The sequence below is a fragment of the Dunckerocampus dactyliophorus genome, chromosome 5 (genome assembly GCF_027744805.1).
Source record: "Dunckerocampus dactyliophorus isolate RoL2022-P2 chromosome 5, RoL_Ddac_1.1, whole genome shotgun sequence".
Classification (NCBI taxonomy): Eukaryota; Metazoa; Chordata; class Actinopteri; order Syngnathiformes; family Syngnathidae; genus Dunckerocampus; species Dunckerocampus dactyliophorus.
In genome coordinates, this window is record NC_072823.1 from 10,860,780 (window position 1) to 10,881,019 (window position 20,240).

Below are 20,240 nucleotides of genomic sequence, written 5' to 3' on the forward strand. Positions count from 1 at the left end.
AACAGATAACCTTATAGTTGTTTGAACTGATAATCATGGAATTTGTAGTTGTTTAGAGATTGCTCCAAAAGACTTTCCCACCTTATGTCTTAGGTTCTCACGCAGTTCTGAGGACCATTGTTCTGAGTATGGGTTGTTCTGATGAGTGCCGTCAAACAAATTATTTTCTGCTGCCAAAGAGACACGACCAGCTGCAGTCACTCATGATCACTAATGAGAAGTTAATAGACATGACCGCGATGAGCGAATTTTTTAATATAATGCAATGTCTCAATAATAGAACATTACTGATGCCTAGTGGCCAAAATACTACATATAACTTTTATATTATATAATATTTATTTACTAATAATATGGCATAATCACCAACAGTGAAAACAGTGATCATTTATTAATAAATTTTTGAAAAAACACAATAGAGTGAGTGAGTGATAATTGAACAGTGATATTGCGCGATGTATATACAGTATGTATCTCGCAATATCGGAGTCCCTCACTCTAAGTAAAATTATCGCATTTACATTGTAGATTCTTAAAACTATGAAAGAACATGTGGAATTATGTACATAACAAAAAAGTGTGAAATAACTCTAAATATTTCTTATGGAATTTCTTACCTTATTAATGGGGTTGGGACCATGGGGTTGTATTGTGTGCGTCCAAACTTTTGGCCTGTACTGTTTATCTAAGGGCTGTCAATCGATTAAAATATTTAAACGCATTTTGTCACTAGTTAACTCATAATTAATTACAGTTAATTAAAATTAATCAATTAATCGCAGATAGAAAGAGTTTTTATCTATAATAAATAGGGATGTAAATCTCTTTGTGGTAAACGATGTGATACGCATCTAGATTACATGGGTTAAGGTACACGCCAAAAGGACCAAAGTGTATTTATCCAGCATGCTCAGTAGGCGCATGTCTTGGATTATCACGCTTAAAATGCTATTTGTTAGCTCAGCTGCTTGTTTGGGACTACATAATGGTGCTTTGTAGATCCATGTATCCATCCCAGACTGTAATGATTTACTGGAAAACGAGATTCCATCCCATTATCTTACACCTTACCCCTAGGTTTTTCGCGTTCACGAGAATCAAGTGGTGTCCCGATTCTCCTTAAATCAAGGGGTACGGGGTGTACAGCCCTACAAACCAAGTGTGGTCAGGGACCTGACTTGAAGTGAAGGGGTGTGCGGAGTCTACGCGGATACAATATTACAGCGGCAGAGCGGAGACAGAAAGAAGCATGTAAATGTAAGTAATTAAGCATAATTATTGACTGTCACTCATGTTTTATTAGATAGTCAATCATTTGCTACTCCACGTAAATATTCGCTTTGTTTTGAATTGTTGGTTGTCGCTAGTTATAACTAGCCGGCTAACATGTGGTTAGCATGTTGGCCATACAGTCACAATCTGGAAATTGGGAAGACCTGGATCGATTCTCCCTTGGGCATTTCTGTGTGGAGTTTGCATGTTCTCCCCGTGCTTGCGTGGGTTTTCTCCGGGTACTCCAGTCTCCTCCCACATTCCAAAAACGTGCATGTTAGGTTAATTGGCAACTCTAAATTGTCCATAGGTATGAATGGTTGTTTGTCTGTATGTGCCCTGCGATTGGCTGGCGACCAGTCCAGGGTGTACCCCGCCTGTTGCTCGAAGTCAGCTGGGATAGGCTCCAGCATGCCCCCGCGACCCTAATGAGGAGACGCGGCATAGAAAATGGATGGATGGATAGCGACCACATTAGCCTGTTAATTGTAAGTTGTAAGTGTACAAGATACACGTACAGTAGTACATAACATAACATAAACCTTCTTTTACATAAATTCCACTGAACATAAAGATTTATGTAAAGTTTTTGCTTCGTATTACAGAAGAAATTCCATATAACATAAAGCGTCAAGTCAGTGCAAGTCTTTTTTTTTTTCAATCAACTTTATTAATGCCTCAAGTCGGTGCAAGTTCAGACTAACACTTGATGACGCCTTCTGACGCATCACACTCTCATTGGCTGATTTTCGGGGCACCGCCTACGTTCTCATCTCATTGGCTGAGTTATACAGCACGTACGTGAGTTTGTGTGAGAGACAGGCTTGTCCCTTCAAACTCCTTCCTCTTCGTAGTCGCCCTGAAACTAACTTAAACAATTAAGTTAAGTTACAAATTAAAATTTTGCACACAGCATTATTGTGTAGTGCGTGTGCGTTTGTCTGTAAGACCAGCTGACTCTTAGACTCTTTGAGTCGCGTTTCGACTCAGGCTAGTCCTCCTCCTCTTTCCTGCCTCCACTTGCGCTCCTGATCAAGACATCTCGTGAACAGTAGGATTGTTTTTGTTTTTCAGTTTTATTCATTTAAAGTAATCTTATTTATTACCTTATTTTATATTGGAATGTTACTGTACTATGTTTATGCTAATGTTTTCTTATATTTTCCCACCATATTTGGTGGACTTTGAATATTTTGAAGTGCCAAAGGGGTGAGTTTGGTAAGATCTTGGAACGGATTAGGCTATTTACATGTATTTTACGCTTCGTATAACATAAAAACCCTATAACATAAAGGTTCTCGGAACGGATTATTTACGTTGTAGGGGCATCTACTGTACATGTAACAAGATACAAGTACAGTACATGTAACTAGATATAAGTACATGTAACAAAACAAATAACTTTGGTCTTGTCAAGAGAGCCATCTGGCAGGGCTTTGAAGCTGAACTTACCATTCAAAATACAATTTTTGTACCCATTTCTGCTCAATATTTGTTCCCGCTTGTGGCTCAATGATAAACTGCAATGCCACAATGTTTTCTCAGACTACGGTGTGGACCGAGGGTCAAACAGGACGTGTGCACATTAATTGTGCGTTAAAAAAAGATAGTCTACATGTATGTAAAAGTAGTAATACATACATATTTAATTCTGACTTTGTTTAAATTACAGAAAATTAATTTGTGTCTTTGAAGATGTAAGTTGTATTACCATTCTGCCCTGGAAAGCAACCCATTCAAATATATCCTTAAGGACCTAAAATGAATAAGACGTTGAAGCATATGATGAGTGTATGTAACCCTCTGACTGTAACTATAACAGTTACTAAGCTAATGTGGATTGTATTTGTCCGTAATAAAGAACATGTGTCTTCCTGTGTATCTGCTGTGAGAGAGCGAGACAGAGGCCGTTGTATTGGTGGATGTGTCTGTACCAGTAGCATGTTTCGGTTTTGCTCAACATGCATCACGCACAGCACATGGTGGTAGTTTGTGTGGTTTGCAAATAATTTCATAACAAAATGTCAGTGTAATGGGAAAAAATGGAAATCTCAGGCATAAAATTGTGGCATGGGTTTTCATTTTTCCTAATCCAGGGTTCTTGTAAAAACAATCCCCTGCTATAACTTTGTCTGTCACACACACAACATCCTTTCAGTATGAACGTTGTTTACAAAGTACCGTATGCACAATATGGATTAAAATATTTCAGCATACTGTCACTGTTTAATTAATCAGTCAGGGGGTGGGCCACACCCCCTTGTCTCCCACTGGGATCAGCATGTCTATGCTTTATGGTTTCATTTATTTTGAACATGCATACAGTATACATCGAATGCTTCATGTGACAAGTCACAGTTCCACATGTCCGAAAAGGAGGAGGAAGAAGCAGATCTTATTTAATCCTACCCCTCCTTGTATCACATCAATTGCTAATAATTCAATTTTGTTTTATGGTTGGCATTGTTGCTAGGCAACCACTTTGAACTTCAGCAGTTAGCTTGACTTGCTAGCAGGTATCAACACTTGTAACTAGTTTATGTCAAGGAATCTGTACCTCTCGCTTTTCCAAGTTAAAGTTGGGGAATTCAGCAGGCAGTGCTGATCTTGTGTTTGTGAAGTGTAGTCAGGAAAGCACGAAAGTTAGTTAAAAATAGTTAAAATTTCCAGTGTCTTCAACAGAACTCCTGCCATACATGTCCTTCCCAGTCGAAAAAATAAAACAAAAAATTTAAATAAAATTTTAAAAAATGCCAGAATTCTTGTTCCCTAACTTGAACTAATTTGTGTTAAGTTAAGGTATACAGTGGTCCAGAGTTGGGTCTTTTTCAATGTTTTCTCCCTCATGTTTTCCAGAGTCAAACCAGATTGGCTGGTACAGGCTCAGTGCTTGGATCAGAGGTGACAACTGGGAGAGGAGATGAAGCGGTCAGCCAGGAACTCAGCCCTCCTCCCCTGGATCTCCCCCTTCCTCATCTTCCTCCTCCTCCTCTGCCACCTGCTGGCCCTGGCCACGATGCTGCGCCACCACCCAAGAGCATGCAGAGCCACCAGGGGAAGAGAGGAACAGGTGAGCCTTGTGCAAAATGTCACAGCCAAGGTGTTTTGATACGATTGATTGCCATCCTCCGCTTGACCTAAAATAAATGAATGATCCTCCAACATCGATGCATATGAATGTGAAGTGTATGGGCAAGATCCAGCATGCTAGTTCTTCTTAACGCTACGGTGACTACGCTTAAAGAATGCAGCCTCAAGGCCTTGTAGTGTTATATGTCACTCAGGGATTCACATAGTTCCAAGTTGAGGCTGTACGATGTCATGAAGTGTCTATTTTTGTCTCTTGGGCTTTATGTAAAATAAAACCTTTGCAAACACAAAAAAAACAAACAATCATTTTCCAGAAAACTAGTTACATTAATGAATAATATAAATGTGTTGTGTAGACATAGGCTTGTCAGTCCCCTAAAGGTGTGACCAAATTTTGCGGTGATTCCTGAAATTTCAAGTCAGTCTAATAATGGGGTCCAACCTTTTTCACATGGCAGTATGTGTGTATCAGATCATTTATAACTATTAGTTGATTGAAGTTATTTAGCATGCCTTTCTTTATCAACCATTCAAAAATCAATCAGCGACTGATAAGCCAGTGGCTCATGTTGGATTCACATTAAAGAGCTTGACTTTCTAGTCCAATCCATCTGGCTCCTTGCCCCCGCTTGAAAAAAATACTCTGCTCTCTCACATTACCTCATGGTCACAGCGCATAGCTGTCATCACCATAAAACACACAACATGCACACAAACACACAACATCATTTTGAGAACATAGAAACACATAAAACATGATTACAGAAAATTAGAGGCACGTTATCGAGAACTATGCATATTTGAGTAAAGACCAAAATAGCCCAGCCCCGCTTGTGTGTGTATTTAGATGTTGTTGTTGTTTTTTTTTACCTCACGCCAGGTAAAATGAGCTGTAACTAATCCAAACACAAGGTCAGATAAAGCAGATGTTTGTATGGAATTATTGGCATTAGAAAAGCTCCTCCTTTGATCACTTTGGCATGGCAGTATGCAGCAACACCTACTGCATTCACTCACACATACACACATAACCACATATGGGCAGGCTAACGTGCATATGTGGCTGCCTGGATTCCTATGAATGGCAGGCAGCGTTAAGGGTCCATTCCAGGTTCTACCTACCAGGTGTTGCATGTGTCTGTGTGCATGCATGTATATGTGTGAACCAGACACAGACAGAGCAATAAGTTTGCTACTCTTGTCCTTATTTCTCCTCCCATTTTTGGCTTCGCCTACGTTCATGTCCTCTCCTCCCCAGCTGCTTGTCCCTGCATGCCTGATATGGTTTCACGTTGAGTTTTGGAGTCTAATGTGTCTCCCTTCATATGTGGAGGTTATTTTGCACACACACCCATCTCTTAAAAACAATCGTGCCATTTCAAATCACTTTCACCTCCTACACTATTGACATGGAACTAATATGTGAAGTATTTCCTCTTCACCTGAGGCATGCATCAGACAAAGATGTAGATAGAAGGAAGAGTGTATGCTATTAAAATGCCAAGGCAAGAGAGAAATGAAAGAGAAATAGAAAAGCAGAACTTTCATGGTGTAGAGTTGCATGGCTTTTCCAAGTAATTAAATACTGTCACACTGATCCAGAAGTACAGTGTACTGTTCATATTAAAGGCATAGCTGCTGAAATAGTACACTCATCATCATTCTTCAAGTGGATATTCAGACACTATAGTGGTAAAAAATGTCAGCAGTTTAATATTGGAATTAAGACAAAACCTGTACAAACATATAAATACACAAATGACCTGCTGCTGTGTATGTGTTGCTTTGTTTTTTTTAGTGATACAGTATACAGATTTGACCGCAAACCTTTAAAGCAGGTACAGTATTCTCAAACTTGGGTCCGCAAATTTTTTTTGCAATGAATTAATCTTAGTTATAGCATATTGTTAAAAAGTGCATAACTATGAATAAGAACTATTAGGCATTCCATTGCTCGGCAATTGTTTTGACCACTGTCTATTAGCTTGACTCGCGGCTAGTGGCTAATTCACCGTTAACAGCTCCTGATTTCCAAGTAATCATTATCTATGACAATGAAAAGCACCACAATTAGTAAACTGACAGGATAGAGCTCAGGCAGGAAGAATCCCTCCTCTTGTTTCTCAAATGTTTCATTGAGCTGTTTTTTCATAACCATCACACTGTGTGATCTTAAGCTTGTTTTCTCTGCATTGCTGATGAGGCTTGCAAAGCTTTTTACTCACAAACAAAGGATTATTTTAAACTAGAGCTGTCAAAGTTAACGTGATTATAATGAGTTATAATAACAGGGTAACGGAAAATCACTTTAACGCCACTAGTTTTTTGATGCACGATTAATGTGCTCACGTCATGTTTGACCCTCGGCCCACACCGTAGTTTGAGAAAACACAGCGGCGGTACAGTTGATGTTGAGTCACAAGCGGGACCAAATATTGAGCAGAAATTGACAAAGAGTAGGGTGGCTCTGTCGACAAGAGCAGAGTTATTTGTATCTGCCGTCGCTGTGAGTTGAGTTGTCACCGGAGTACGTCGAGTCTGAAATGCCACTTGCTGGACTCAGCTGGAGAAACTGCTGGGATTTTTTTTGATTAATTTTTATGGTGGTACCTCGGCATACGAGTGTCCCAACTAACAAGTGTTTTTTTGATACGAGGTTTGTGAATTGTGAGCTAAAATTTAGGTTACGAGCTGCTAGTTACCATCAGGTATAGCAGAAGACAGCTATTTGGAGGGCTTGTGTCACATTAGTATATGGGGACAAATGTGGAACTGAGCGAGCACACACACAGCGCTCAATTAGATGGCAGTACATTTTTATTGTTCATCAGTGATTTGTTAGCGTTTGTGTTTCAACTGCTGTGTTTGTCAAAGATGACAGAATAAGAGTTGCATGTTGAATGACCTACAGTGTCATACTTCCACGCGGCTGAAGTCGCCAGATCAAGAAGAGTGTGGTAAAGTGTGTGTGTAAAGGCTTTGTGTATGTCTCTGTAAAAGAGTGTTTTGAAGTGAAGTATTAGCTATAGCCTGACTGCACTAAAGTATATGAGCGCAGTCCTAGTTCTTTAAACTACCGACTGTTCTTGAGCACTTTATTTTGTGTAAGTTGTCTATTTTTCTAACACCCTGTTTTCATTTCACTTGGCGGTTGTTTTTGCAAACCTTTATTTGTAATGTTAGTCACAATTATATTTTGTGACATTATTTGTGTGAAAAGAATAACATTTGAGTGATGGACAGTTTACCTTACCATTGTCTACTTGTACATTATGTTTGTTTTTTATGCATTGAGGTCCATTTTGTGTTGTACTATTAAAAGCAGACAGAATGTTTAATAACAAAAATGCGCAAACATATTATCCAGTCTCATGTTGATAGGTGTGTTAAAATGATCTTTCAAAGGTACACTTAGTATAGATAAAAACTTCTCTCTGTCATTGTGATTAATTCATAGACTAATTAATAGTAACGATAGACAAAATGTGATTAATCATGATTAAACCTTTTAACCGATAGACAGCCCTACTTTAAAAATACATCAGAAGCAACTTTTCTATGGTTATCTTTCACAACCTGATGGATCAAGATCGTCAAAGTTTCAAGGTACGAGGGACGTTTTTTAATGCATTATCTTTTAAGGTACAGAAAGCTTTACAAAGTTCACTCATTTGCCTGTTAATACAGTGACGATGTGTCGTTTCACAGTCAGTACTAGCTTGTGACAGAGCAACCTTTTATGATGGAAGTTCTACCACCTGAGGATGCTGCTCACCTAACCTAAAGTTATAATGGACCCTTATTTAAGAAAAGTTCCCATGCTTGGTCAGACTTTAACTTTTGGTGTTGTTCTGAATTTTTAGTGGTGATTGAGAGAGTTGCATTGCGAGGGGTGACACACAAGTTTGAAGACACAAGTGATTATATGTTCGAGGTGGGTCAGTACTGAAACACAAGCTAACCTTTAACTTTTAAAAAATTCCATCTGTTTTTCTAGTTTACGTATTCACCTACAGCTTTCTCTCTAATTCACAATCCACTATTCCTTCAGGCCAGCTGGTCAGATGGTTTTGTGTCATCAGTTGTCCGAAGTCAACAAGAGGTGACAGAGCTTCTTTCACAGGTGAGAACCACCACTCTGATTTTCAAAATAATCAACCTGTGGCTTAGTTTAAAGAAGTTAATGTTTGTTTGCAAATATATTTCATCGATATGGTTGGTGATTAAGTAGTGTCATTATACTGGACAGTAATGTGCTTATAATATCATAGTTTGGTAGTTTTATTCCATATTCTGTCATCTGTCAGTTGTCACAGGCATTTCCCAATGAACGACTGGAGAAGTTCTTGCCTCACTCTGTTGAATCAGATGCCAGGTTAGTGTCATTTTAGTCGTAGTCTTTTGGACAAAATGCTTCTTGTTTTAGTCACATTTTGTCATTTCTATGTGTGATAGCTTTAGTTTAGTTTTAGTCGATAAAAATTTACAACATTTTGGTGTAGTTTCAGTCAGTTTTAGTAAAACAATTAAAATAAATAATTAATGTCAATGAATTGAAAATTGGATGAGAAAAAAAAAGAAAGAATACACAATCAAATGTAGGTATCTTAGCAAACTTAATAAGCACATGCGTGTGTGTGTGTGTGTGTGTGTGTATATATATCTATATATACAGTCAAACCTGTCTTAGTGGCCACCTTTATAGAAGGGCCACCTGCCTATAGCAGCCACTGAAAAATCCCATGCTTTATTTCCTAGTATCGATTCAGTCGATTGATAACCTTTTAAACGATGTTAGATAGATATATGTCGTCCTGAATGGAAACTCTGCTGGACACAGATTGATGTAGTTGGATCATAGGAATATAAATTGGTGCCTCGATGTATCGATAAATCGTTACACCCCTTTATTAACCACATGACTGGCACCCACCCAGTACCGAACACTTCAGATTTTTCTTTCTTTCGTCATGGCGCCATTCTGCTGTACTGTAACGTTTTTGTATCCTTGTTCAAATATATTGCTGCAGTACTTCTGCTGTTGCAGTCCTCCTTGAACTGAAGATTTATTTATTCCGTAATGGCTCCCTACAGCTGCGTAACTTTTACATTCCTTCAGCATGTCCAGAAGTCCAACCATTTATGCGATGGTTAGCATCCTCTGGGCGCAGAACGTTTTGTTGACCTTGTGGGTTTTGTCGGGGAGAAACTTGCAAACATACAAAGGCGGCAAGCTAGCAAGCAAGCAAGGTAGTGATGACACAAGAGACACGGCAGGGCGACATAAAGGAGATTGATTGACAATGGTCTACAGCCAATCAGGATGCAGAAGACAATGAGTGGTGCAGACAGATGAGCGAGGGAAGAGAGAGACTCTACTTCTTCTTAAAGGGCCAGGATGGGCCTGTAACAGCGTTTATGTGCTGTAAGAAAAAGAAAAAAAAACAGCACTAAAATTGCAAAAAAAAAAAAAAAAAATCCGCGATAGAGCGAGGGAACACTGTATATGATATGTTAACACAGCTTGTTGTAACTTACCTTCTAAAGAATATCGGTGTGATGAGCTTCAGGTGCTGCTTGAGATTTCAGCCACTTTTACCTCCGTCTCTCGGCACAATGCATTCAGTGTTTCTTTCGGTTGAATTATATTTAAAGTATATCCACAAAATCAGTGTATCGTTTCCCACCAAAAGCGCTGCCGCTGCTGTGTGTGTGACTACTGTCACTGGCCACCAATGTTGAGCAGAAAGTGCGCTGCATGCTAAGCTAGGATGCATTGCTACGTTTTAGTTTTTGACTGACAGATTAGCCACACAATATACAGAAATGTCATGCATTTTAAAAGTCTGATAGACCGCCCACTAACATTTTCGCCCAGTCTTGTCTTGTCAACGAAAACTAGCACACTTCTCGTCACGTTTTAGCCATCAAAGAGCCATGTTTAGCTCATCACCGTCTCGTTTTTGGCATGAAAAAAAGATCCGTCAACGAAATAATTTCTCCATAGTCATCATTTACGAAAACAACACTGTATAGAAGATGATTGATTACTTCCACATTGAATTGAGTCTTCACATTCATCCTTGTATTCAACTCTTTCTAGCTGACTTAGGGTGAAAACTGTTGTACATCCAAGACAGATCAGCATTCATAAGGCTGAAACAGGCTATATTTATGCAACAACAAAGTTTTCTCATTCTCAGAAGTTTCTCAAAAACACCATCCATCCATTTTCTATACCGCTTGTCCTCATTAGAGTCAGGGGTGTATGCTGGAGAAGATCCCAGCTGACTTCGGGTGAGAGGCGGGTGTACACCCTGGAATGGTCACCAGCCAATCGCAGGGCACATATAGACAAACAACCTTTCACGCTCACATTCATACCTATGGACAATTTAGAGTCACCAATTAACCTAACATGCATGACTTTGGAATGTGGGAAACCGGAGTAGCCGGAGAAAACCCACGCACGCACGGGGAGAACATGCAAACTCCACACAGAGGTGCCAAGCGGAAATTCGAACCCAGGTCTTCCCGATCTCCTGACTGTGTGGCCGACATGCAAACCACCCATCTCAAAAACACAAGGTTATCAAAACAGTCTCTGAAAAAAATGGACTGAAAAGTGGATAATCTTATGTGTCAGATGAAAACTTGCAACACTGTATGTAAATAACAAATTTTAACTGGACAACAAACACTTATGTTGACCAGCACAAACGCAACAGTGGAGTGACTGACTGTGGAGTGAATGTATAATGGTTTTCACTGTAAAGCGCTTTGGGTATCTTCAAAGCCTCTATATAAAGCTATTTTTATTATTATGGCATATATACATACATATTATAATGTTTTAGCTATAATTTAGTGGCCGTCAAAAAACTTCTGGCCTAATTCTGGCTGATATATTTAAATTGGTTGGTTTCCTGGCACAGACCCAGCTTTTAAGCATAGTTCACAAATGTTGTATAGGTTTGAGGTCAGCGCTATGGGAAGGCCATTCCAGACACTTAATGTCAGTCTGCATTATCCATTCCAAAACCATTTCTGATGTGCGTTTGTGTTTGTGTCATTGTCTTGTTAGAACACCCACTTATATCCAAGTTTCAGCTGTGATTTGAATTTTGTGCCGTGCGCCAGTATGACACATTCACATAACATAAACTTTTGTACAATTGTTTAAACTGATTATTTTGTAATCCGCAGATATTTAGAAAAAGTTCCAAAAGACTTCTCCAGCTTGTGTAAATAACAGTATAAATAACCTTTGATTTTCTCTGAGTTCTTTGGACTTTCCCATTGGTCTAAATATTGGTCACTCCAGTGAGTGCCGTCAAACGAATCCTTTCTATGCTGACACAGGGAAACTGTCAGCTGCTGTCAGCCATGATCACTGACGAGCCCTGCAAACGTAACAGCACCTCAACAATGACTTCCACTGCAAATCAATTTACACGATACAATTACAGTTCATATCAGAGCCACTCGATAAAACATGAAATTCGTGTCAGGTTTTTGTCTTTTTTTCCCCAATATCATTTATACATCAATAATGTAACAATCACAACCATGAAATTTCCATTTCACCATAACTAGCAATTTAAAAATATACATAAAATCAAAGATTATTGTAGAGAACATGTTATATACTTTATTCTGTATAATTTATAATTAGTGTGTAATTTTGACTCTCTGTGGATTAGAGAAATGACTTGTGAACCCACTTCTTGTTTTTAAAAATCTTTGAAGATATACATTGTATAATCTTTGCATCGTGAAGAAAGAATGGTTCAAATAATTCATGAAGAGCATATGAATGAATATGACTTGATTATGAATAAACATCTGACCACAACTGTACATTGAATCCTTAACTTGCAAGCACATGTTCTATGTTTTCATCCTTTACACAGCAAACGATAACGATGTTGTTTTTTTTACAAAGATCCATTCAGAGACATGGTTTCAGATGTTTGCGCTTTCAAGTATGAAATGTCCTTGTCGTGTAAACAACTGTCCATAGTGACACAAAGTTCACACTCGCATTATAGCATCGATAGTGATTTAATTCCGGTTGTCTGTTTGGTCCATCTCTATGTCTGTCCCTCCACTGTCTGCTCTCTCCACCTGCACGCAGATGTCTGACAGCGTTGCCCTGCCATGTCCTCCAGCACCACAGTGTCCAGCTCTTCTTCACCTCCACCAGGCCTCTCTCACCCAACTGTCTGTCCACCCTCCCTTCCCCGCTCCCCAACATGCCTTCCTCCCCTTCCATGGCTCCTGTTGTCCCAACCTGCCCGTTCACATCCAGCCATAGTGAGTTTTAATTTGGTTTTTGATAACATACCATTGTACAGATTGAAAATGTCACATTTTCTATCACTATCACAGTTATGTAAACGGTGAAGTCTTGGAGGCTTGCAGAAGGGTTCTAAAACAGGTGATACCTGTTCTTAGATGTCGAGAAAGGGAGTCCAGATGTAAGACTTCCTGTCTGTGTTTTGTGAGAGAGGAGAATGTTTAAAGAAAAATATGAGGTCATGAGTGTCACTCCTAGTTGTTAACTGTGAAGGTGGTGGTCGTGATACTGCAGTGAGCATTTTCAGTTTGTGTTTTGAAGGTGTTGGAGGCGGAGGGCAGTATCTATTTTAGTCTGGTGTGGGAATTCATTGTGGTATGTTTGTGTTGGGAAGCCTAGAGTGCGTTTATGTGTATGTGAGTGTGAGTGTGTGTGTGCCTGCGCTTGATTCTACGAATGTGACTTCATTTAGTATTTTTAACCTCCAGTGCAGTGTGTGTGTATGTGTGTGTTTGTGTGTGACTCAGACCAGAAGTAGCCTGAATCAGTAATCAGTATAGTGTAATTTTGGGTGATATGCAAAGAAAACCCACGGCAGTTGGCTCGGCAATGAGGTACTCAAATGATACTCGAAATGTACTCAAACATTCCTTAGAATTTCAATACATTTAAAGTATGCCTTCTCGGTATGAATAGAAAATTGTTAAAATACTACCTGTAACCAAATACACAAATTCCAAAGGAAGAACTTTCAAAACCGACATGAAAATGATTCTAAAAACAGAGCAACACAGGAACCTTAGGTCAACTGTGCCCTCTAAAGCCGCAAGAACTTTGGAATTTGAACCGCCGTTGTGCATGCCGTCCCCAATTTAATGAGACTTCAACTCTGCAAGCCTCAGGGGATGAACTGTAATCTAAAATCTAAATATGTTTGGCTTTTTCTTTGGCTTTTTAGCAAAACTAATTCACACAGCAGCCTCTCAGGGATTACGTCACGTGCAGCAGAGTGCCCTAAAGCTGCTCAATTTAATGGCCAAGTAAAGGATGTGAAAACAGGGCATGTCGTGGGAAAACGGGACATTTGGTCGCTGTAGTGTAATTGTCATGGCTTTTGTAGTCACCCGGCGTTCACAATATTTACAACAGTCACAATTATCAAGTGATTTTTAGGGATGTTATTTTTAGGAACGCATTATTCCTATTAATCATTAATTGTATGCACACTATGGTGCTGAATACTCTTACCCTTACCCGTACACATATTTGTCAGTGCCCATTAATTTGCTTGGTTTTAGTCTTAAAGGGACTGTATGCAACTCGCTCCAAATTACATTTTTTTTAAACCAAAAACTATAAGAACACCACCGCCGGCTAGCATATATTTACAAATAGTAGTTTAAAAAATGTATATTTTGTATTGTAAATGTATATTCCTCACAATTACAAATTAAACTGCCTAAAAATGTTCGTAATTTTTGTTCGACACGAATAAAACAACTGCCGTTCATGGCTGTCACTCACAGCTGTTGGTATTCACGACTACTCTGTGTTTATTTATGTCTAAATTTGAATTATGTGAGAATGATTTCTTTGTCGATGACAGCATGTTCACTTGCGCATATACAAGTTCTGCATCACAGAAAAGTTGTGTCTCAGGCTGGTGTATTCAGAAAGTTAAGATTACTCACAAAAATGCTTTTGTCGTCTACAACAATAAATGTCTTACAGTCTTCCCTCGTTTATCGCGGTTATTTGGTTCCAGACCAGTCTTATCTAATGTTGATAACCCCAAAAAATCTAAATAGAAGGAATTATGTAAGTGCAGTATAATATACAGAGTAACATTCAATTGTATTTACATATATGCAATATACTCTGCAGTGTTTCTGACATTTCTCTTTCAATCTGTCACCTAGACGGTTGTGTCATGCAGCACAGAGGAGCCAACAGGTAAGATTTTGTCATCTATCATCACTGCTGTGTGCAAGAGAATGACGGTGTTTCATATTTCAGGGCGGTGTACAGAGTGGCCAGTGTACAGCCAGTTGTCAGCACCCACAATTCTGTCATGGCCCGTTCTTCCAGTCACGTCGCTTCTCTCCCTTTGTCCCGTCCTCCTCCACAGCACTCCCCCCAGCTGTCCTCCCTTGCTCCCCCTATGCCAGCCCTGCCCACCCAGAGCTTCCTTGCTGGCAGGGGTGATGCTTCCTCCCAGCCACACCCTCAAAGCAAACTTTGTCATTCACTTCCGTCGCACACATATTCAGAGTCCTCATTACATCTTCAGCTGCAAACCAGCAGTCAGTCCAGTACACAGCCTCAGCACCCACCTCATTCCCAGTCCCTCTTATATTCCCATTCCCAGTCACGTTCCCAGTCCCATACACAGTCTCCATCTCAGTCCCAGGTTAATACTCCAGAGCAGAATGGCATTTTAGACTGGCTGCGCAAGCTTCGCCTACATAAATATTATCCAGTATTCAAACAGCTGACAATGGAAGAGGTGAGTGGAAACAACTCAATTATTGAACATGCAAGTAAACATGTTAACAGAGGTTCCTGCTCACCTCTTCTCAACCTATGCAGTTTTTAGCACTCACAGAGGACGACCTGAACAAGTACGACTTAACCCAGGGAGCAAAGAAGAAACTCAAGACCCAGCTGGAGTTGCAGAAGTCTGCAGAGTGAGTTGCTAACTAATCCAGTTTCTCTTGAGACTTTTGGTTTTAGGTCCAACTGTAAGCAACTTTGATTTGTCAACTTGTTCTTTCTTATTCTGACTGTTTGGACATTAAATAAGACATACTGAAAAAGCTTGGTTGAAGTGTTATGCACATTATGGGGGATGTAGGGATTGTTACCATGTTACCGGTACAGTACCTTCCCCTGGATGTAACGTTACCTGCTTTTTTCTTAGAGTGTTCTAGGTTGTAACTGTGCGCTCATTTTGCATGTCACAAATTTGCAGAGTTGATCAGAACAACCTAGACCAATGGTCGGCAACCCACGGCTCCGGAGTGGAGAAACAGTGCATTTTCAAAAAAGAGTCCGAAATATCCGTGAATGCATCTACACCAGGGATGGGCAAACTACGGCCCGGGGGCCACATGCGGCCCACCAAGCGTTTGAATCCGGCCCGCCAGTTGCTTCCAAAGTATTTAAACCTTAAACATACAAGGTGGCAACATGACTTGCAAGTAGTCAGAGTCAGTCAAGCTGAGACGACTTTTTGATGGTTTAAATAGCTTTTCACATGCAGCGATCCAAACAACTACCTCACCCACGGTGCCAAACAAACACAAGTCAACAAATATGTGACACACAATTTAACCTACCCACTGCACTGTCTGGAAAGTAAAAAAGGAGTGACGTTCACTATTTTTTAATAGTCAATGTTTTAGCGTTCATAGTTCACATTGTATATCACATCCTTTAATTCAGTAGAAAAAAAATGTAAAATTCAATTGTTGATTGATGTGGTCTGATGTTTAAAGTGCTCCTGAAAAAAGCACATATAGCAGATTGGATGACACTGTAATTCCAAGTGGACTGTTGGAATTATAAGCGTAAAATAGCGTGCATGTATCAAATATATAGTCTAGCCCCCCGGACAATTTTTTTAACTCATTACGGCCCGCGAGTCAAAAAGTTTGCCCACCCCACCCCACCCCACTTTCATATTGCGCCTTTCTAATAAGTCATTTAAGTTAATGCCTCTCGTTTTTACATTCACAAACGCACTAATCTACATGGGAAACAGTTTGGCACCAAAAATTTGAGAAGATCAAATACATTGTGGCACTTTTGTGCCACTTAAAAAAATACACATGCACTCTGTGCTTCTGTTAGTTGAATTCTGTTGTTGTAACAGGTACAATTTTTAAAAGATTAAAACTTTTAAAGCTGTGTCATGTTTTGCGGCTCCAGACCATTTTCCTTACTGGAAGAGGTTGCCGACCCCTGACCTAGACGATCAAGACATAATGGCTTGTAGGCCCAACATGTTGAGCCTCCCAGTTTGTGTGACATGACCGTAGAATGTACATCAGAGTACCGTGCTTTGCCCTATTATCAACTAACCAACTGATTGACTGCTGTGAGCTCGGCTGTCGATGTTCAGCAAACACAGCACAGCATAATTGCATCAATGGTTTACTAACACTGAGTCGGCAGGATAGATAAGATTTACATGGAAGAGATAATCAAGGGAAACAAATGCACGTACAACAAGTACACACGCCCTGTGCATATTTTTTCACTCAGACAAGCACATCCATGCGTACACTTATAGGCACACACAGATCCCTGCACTTATCGTCTTTTGATCTTGTTTCCATTATCATCATCATGTTTCCATTTGGCAGGTACCCTATTAAAATTGTGTGTGTGCATACGCATGTCTCAACAACACCAATGAAATGGAAGGTCCCTGCAGTCCTTTTCCATTCAGAGGTTTGGCAGATGTGTAGCAAGAGCTACAAAGATGCTGATGAGATTACTCTGTGCACAATGTCTCCCTCTAATGGTGATATTTGGGCACTTAGAGTTTATTGCCTCCACAAAGGGAGGGTGTTTTCGCTGTTGTTTAGTGAGCAGGATTACACAAAACTATTTAACAATTTCAGCCTTATCTGCTTAATTTCATGATAATTTTTGTAATTTGGAATTTTTTGTGTTCAGCAGGGAGATGAAGATGGAGAAACGGACCTGCAGTGGCATCGCCAGAGTGACACCTTCTAGTCATATGGGAACCTCAATGCACACCTCTACTGCCGGTAACGTCAAATTGATTGGATGAAAAAAAACAAAGTGCAAAGAACAGCAACAAAAATGTCAAGGCATGGTATTATACCCACCCTGCTCCTGAGTAGCTCAAAACTAAGCAGCATAGCAGCAGTGACACTACCTTAGACAGTGCCAGAGTGGACATACTGTGTGTATCAGGCCATCTTAACCAAAAAGTGGTCACAAATATGTTGCTGTACTCAGTAGAGCTGCGGGTGGAAGTGGACCCCGTGCTGCACCATCACCCCGTCCACACAGATAGCAGCTCATCCTCAGGCTATTCCAGCTCCTCTTGTTCCCCCCAAACACCCCTCTGCTGTGACTCCACTGTGGACAGAAGCAGAGATATTCACAGGCGTAAGTTTCTTTGTTGGAAGTATTACAGAGAAGAATGAAGGAAAAGCCTTTGAAATATAGTACAAGGGACATTTGGGTCACATTTTCAAATTGTATTGCGATTTAAAATGAAGGCCCAACTTTCCATGAATTCGCTCCATCACAGCAGTGAACTTAGTAAGCACACACCATCAGTGATCCTGGAGCAGTGGTGGAATTTGGGGCCTCAATTAGAACTGATTGATTAATCAGTTAGACATAACAGATCTGGGTGGAGTTTGGAGTTTTTAATTGGAGATACTGGGAGAGTGGGATAGGCTCCAGCATACCCCCCTGACCCTAATGAAGATATGTGGCATAGAAAATGGATGGGTGGATGGAGGTTAATTGCAAACTCTAAATGTGAGTGTGAATGGTTGTTTGTCTTTATGTGCCCTGCGACTGGCTGGCGACCAGTCCAGGGTGTACCCCAGCTCTCGCACGAAGTTAGCTGGGATCGGCTCCAGCATAGCCGTGACCCTAGTGAGGACAAGCGGTATATAAAATAGATGGATGGTTGATTGATGAATCGCATGTACGAGTTTTGTGCAGAAAAAGGTGTGCACTACATGGCACACTTGATTCAGGCTCAACTAGCTTGTAGTCTAAAGAAGACCACGACGTCAGCTACGGGATGTTAATCTACATGAAAAATATGTGACATTATTCTGCTCAATACCACACTAACATGGAAACGTGAGGTCAGCACATTCATATTGAGTCTCCCATCATATTAAAGTTAACATTTTAAAACATAACAATTATTAAATTCATTTATCATTAATTTCCCCCGTATTTTCTGCTGATCATGATCAGTCTCATGGGACTGTAGCCAAATACCTTTTCCTATTTCACAGCCCTCTTCTTAATGACCCAACATGCTGGATATGCTGTGTGCTGACATTTCTGGACTATGCTGCTCCACTATTGTAGGTGCCATATTATGACAAGAAAGCAGACTGTCTGACTTGTGATCTGTGTGATGAAGATGTGTATGTATCTTATATGCCGCAGCAGGTTTTTACACACACAGTAGAGTATTTTTGTATGTACACTTGTGCAGTTGTCTCATTCGTAAAGCCCCCTCTCTTTCTGTTCTTCAGGTGTTTCAGTTCAAGATGCAGTCGGAGGAGGTCACGAAAAAGACCGTTCGTGCATTTTTATCCTAAACTCACACAGCCCCACAGGCTCCAGTCGCCCCACGGCCCAGGTCCTTCCCGTCCAAACTGATACAACTCCTCCTGTCCCTCCATCCAGCTCATCCCACCTCCCGTATACGCTTCCTCACTACCACCCACAAGGCAGCAACCCTCAAAGCCTGCTCTCCCCGGCCTCAAACCCAGCACGCATCCTGTCTTCCCCGCGAAAGCCCAGGCCACCCTCTCTGTGCATGGAGGACAGAACTAAAGTGTTGGGCTCGGGTGTGGGCTTCATGGGCATGAGGCTAGAGAACCTGTTCCCCAGGCTCAAAGTAGACGGCTCCTCCACCCTCCATGACTCTGCAGGGTGTGTTGGTCTTAAAGGAGCTGCTGTGGGTCTGATGGTCGAGACCAGCTGTGCTTTGACCTCCACCTCCAACAGCCTCCACCATGTCTCCCAACCCCCCCTCCACTTTCACCTATCCTCCTCTTCATCCTCATCTCCATCCATGTACTACTCCTACCCACCTATTCCTTCTTCCACCCCCTCTTTTTCTACATATACCTCCACCTGCCCCCCCACAAAGTCGATGCCACAATCTGCTAGCTCCAGTGGTGGAAGTGTGTTTGTTTCCATGGCAACTGCTAGCACCGTCCCTATTGCCGCAGTGCCCGGCAACATATACTACCCTGCTCAATCTAGTCCCGGCCCCTCCACCTCCTCTGCCACTTCATTAGAGCACAGCCCAGGCCACACCCACTGTGTTTGCAGCTCATGTGGATGTCGAGGGAACTGCGGGGCCTATGGCACCTTGTCTGGGTATGGTCCCACGGCCGGCTACCTGCAGCCGTTCACAGCCAATTCGATCTTCACCCTGGGTCCTCTGCTCCATTTCAGTCCATTGATGGCCTCATCCAGCGCCACTGGCACTCGCACCTCGCCCTTCTCCTACCCAACGATTGCACCACCTCCCCTCTATTGCCAGAGCCCTGTGTCACATGACCAGCATAAGGGCTTTGGCTTCTACCCGCCCCACGGCATTGTGGGAAACGGGAGCCAGAAACGAATAGCAGGAAACCTTTCTTGTTACAACTGTGGTGCGAACGGGCACAGAGCAGAGGACTGCAAACAGCCGCCCATGGATTCTTCACAGCAAGGTAGGTCAACAATTCGAACCCGGATCTTCTGACTGTCAGGTGACAAGGTTGTTTGCGTGCAGAAATTCGCAGAACGTCCATATGTTTCAATGTGACTATGTATGGTTGTCTCTACTGCA

At 41.0% G+C, this 20,240-nt stretch overlaps 1 protein-coding gene across 5 annotated transcripts in view; it reads left to right on the forward strand.

Annotated features, from left to right (window-relative positions):
- Window positions 1-20,240, forward strand: part of zcchc14 (zinc finger, CCHC domain containing 14) — a 33,601-nt gene that overhangs the window by 9,320 nt on the left and 4,041 nt on the right. For 2 of the 5 annotated variants that reach the window (XM_054776427.1, XM_054776431.1), the window contains 11 exons: window positions 4,129-4,342; window positions 8,226-8,296; window positions 8,414-8,485; window positions 8,670-8,737; window positions 12,500-12,678; window positions 14,581-14,614; window positions 14,678-15,167; window positions 15,251-15,348; window positions 17,345-17,439; window positions 17,654-17,806; window positions 18,928-20,121. In XM_054776427.1, coding sequence (XP_054632402.1) covers window positions 4,129-4,342; window positions 8,226-8,296; window positions 8,414-8,485; window positions 8,670-8,737; window positions 12,500-12,678; window positions 14,581-14,614; window positions 14,678-15,167; window positions 15,251-15,348; window positions 17,345-17,439; window positions 17,654-17,806; window positions 18,928-20,121 — 2,668 coding nt within the window. The remainder of the gene's footprint in view (window positions 1-4,128; window positions 4,343-8,225; window positions 8,297-8,413; window positions 8,486-8,669; window positions 8,738-12,499; window positions 12,679-14,580; window positions 14,615-14,677; window positions 15,168-15,250; window positions 15,349-17,344; window positions 17,440-17,653; window positions 17,807-18,927; window positions 20,122-20,240) is intronic. The other 3 variants (XM_054776429.1, XM_054776428.1, XM_054776430.1) reach the window with 3 other exon arrangements.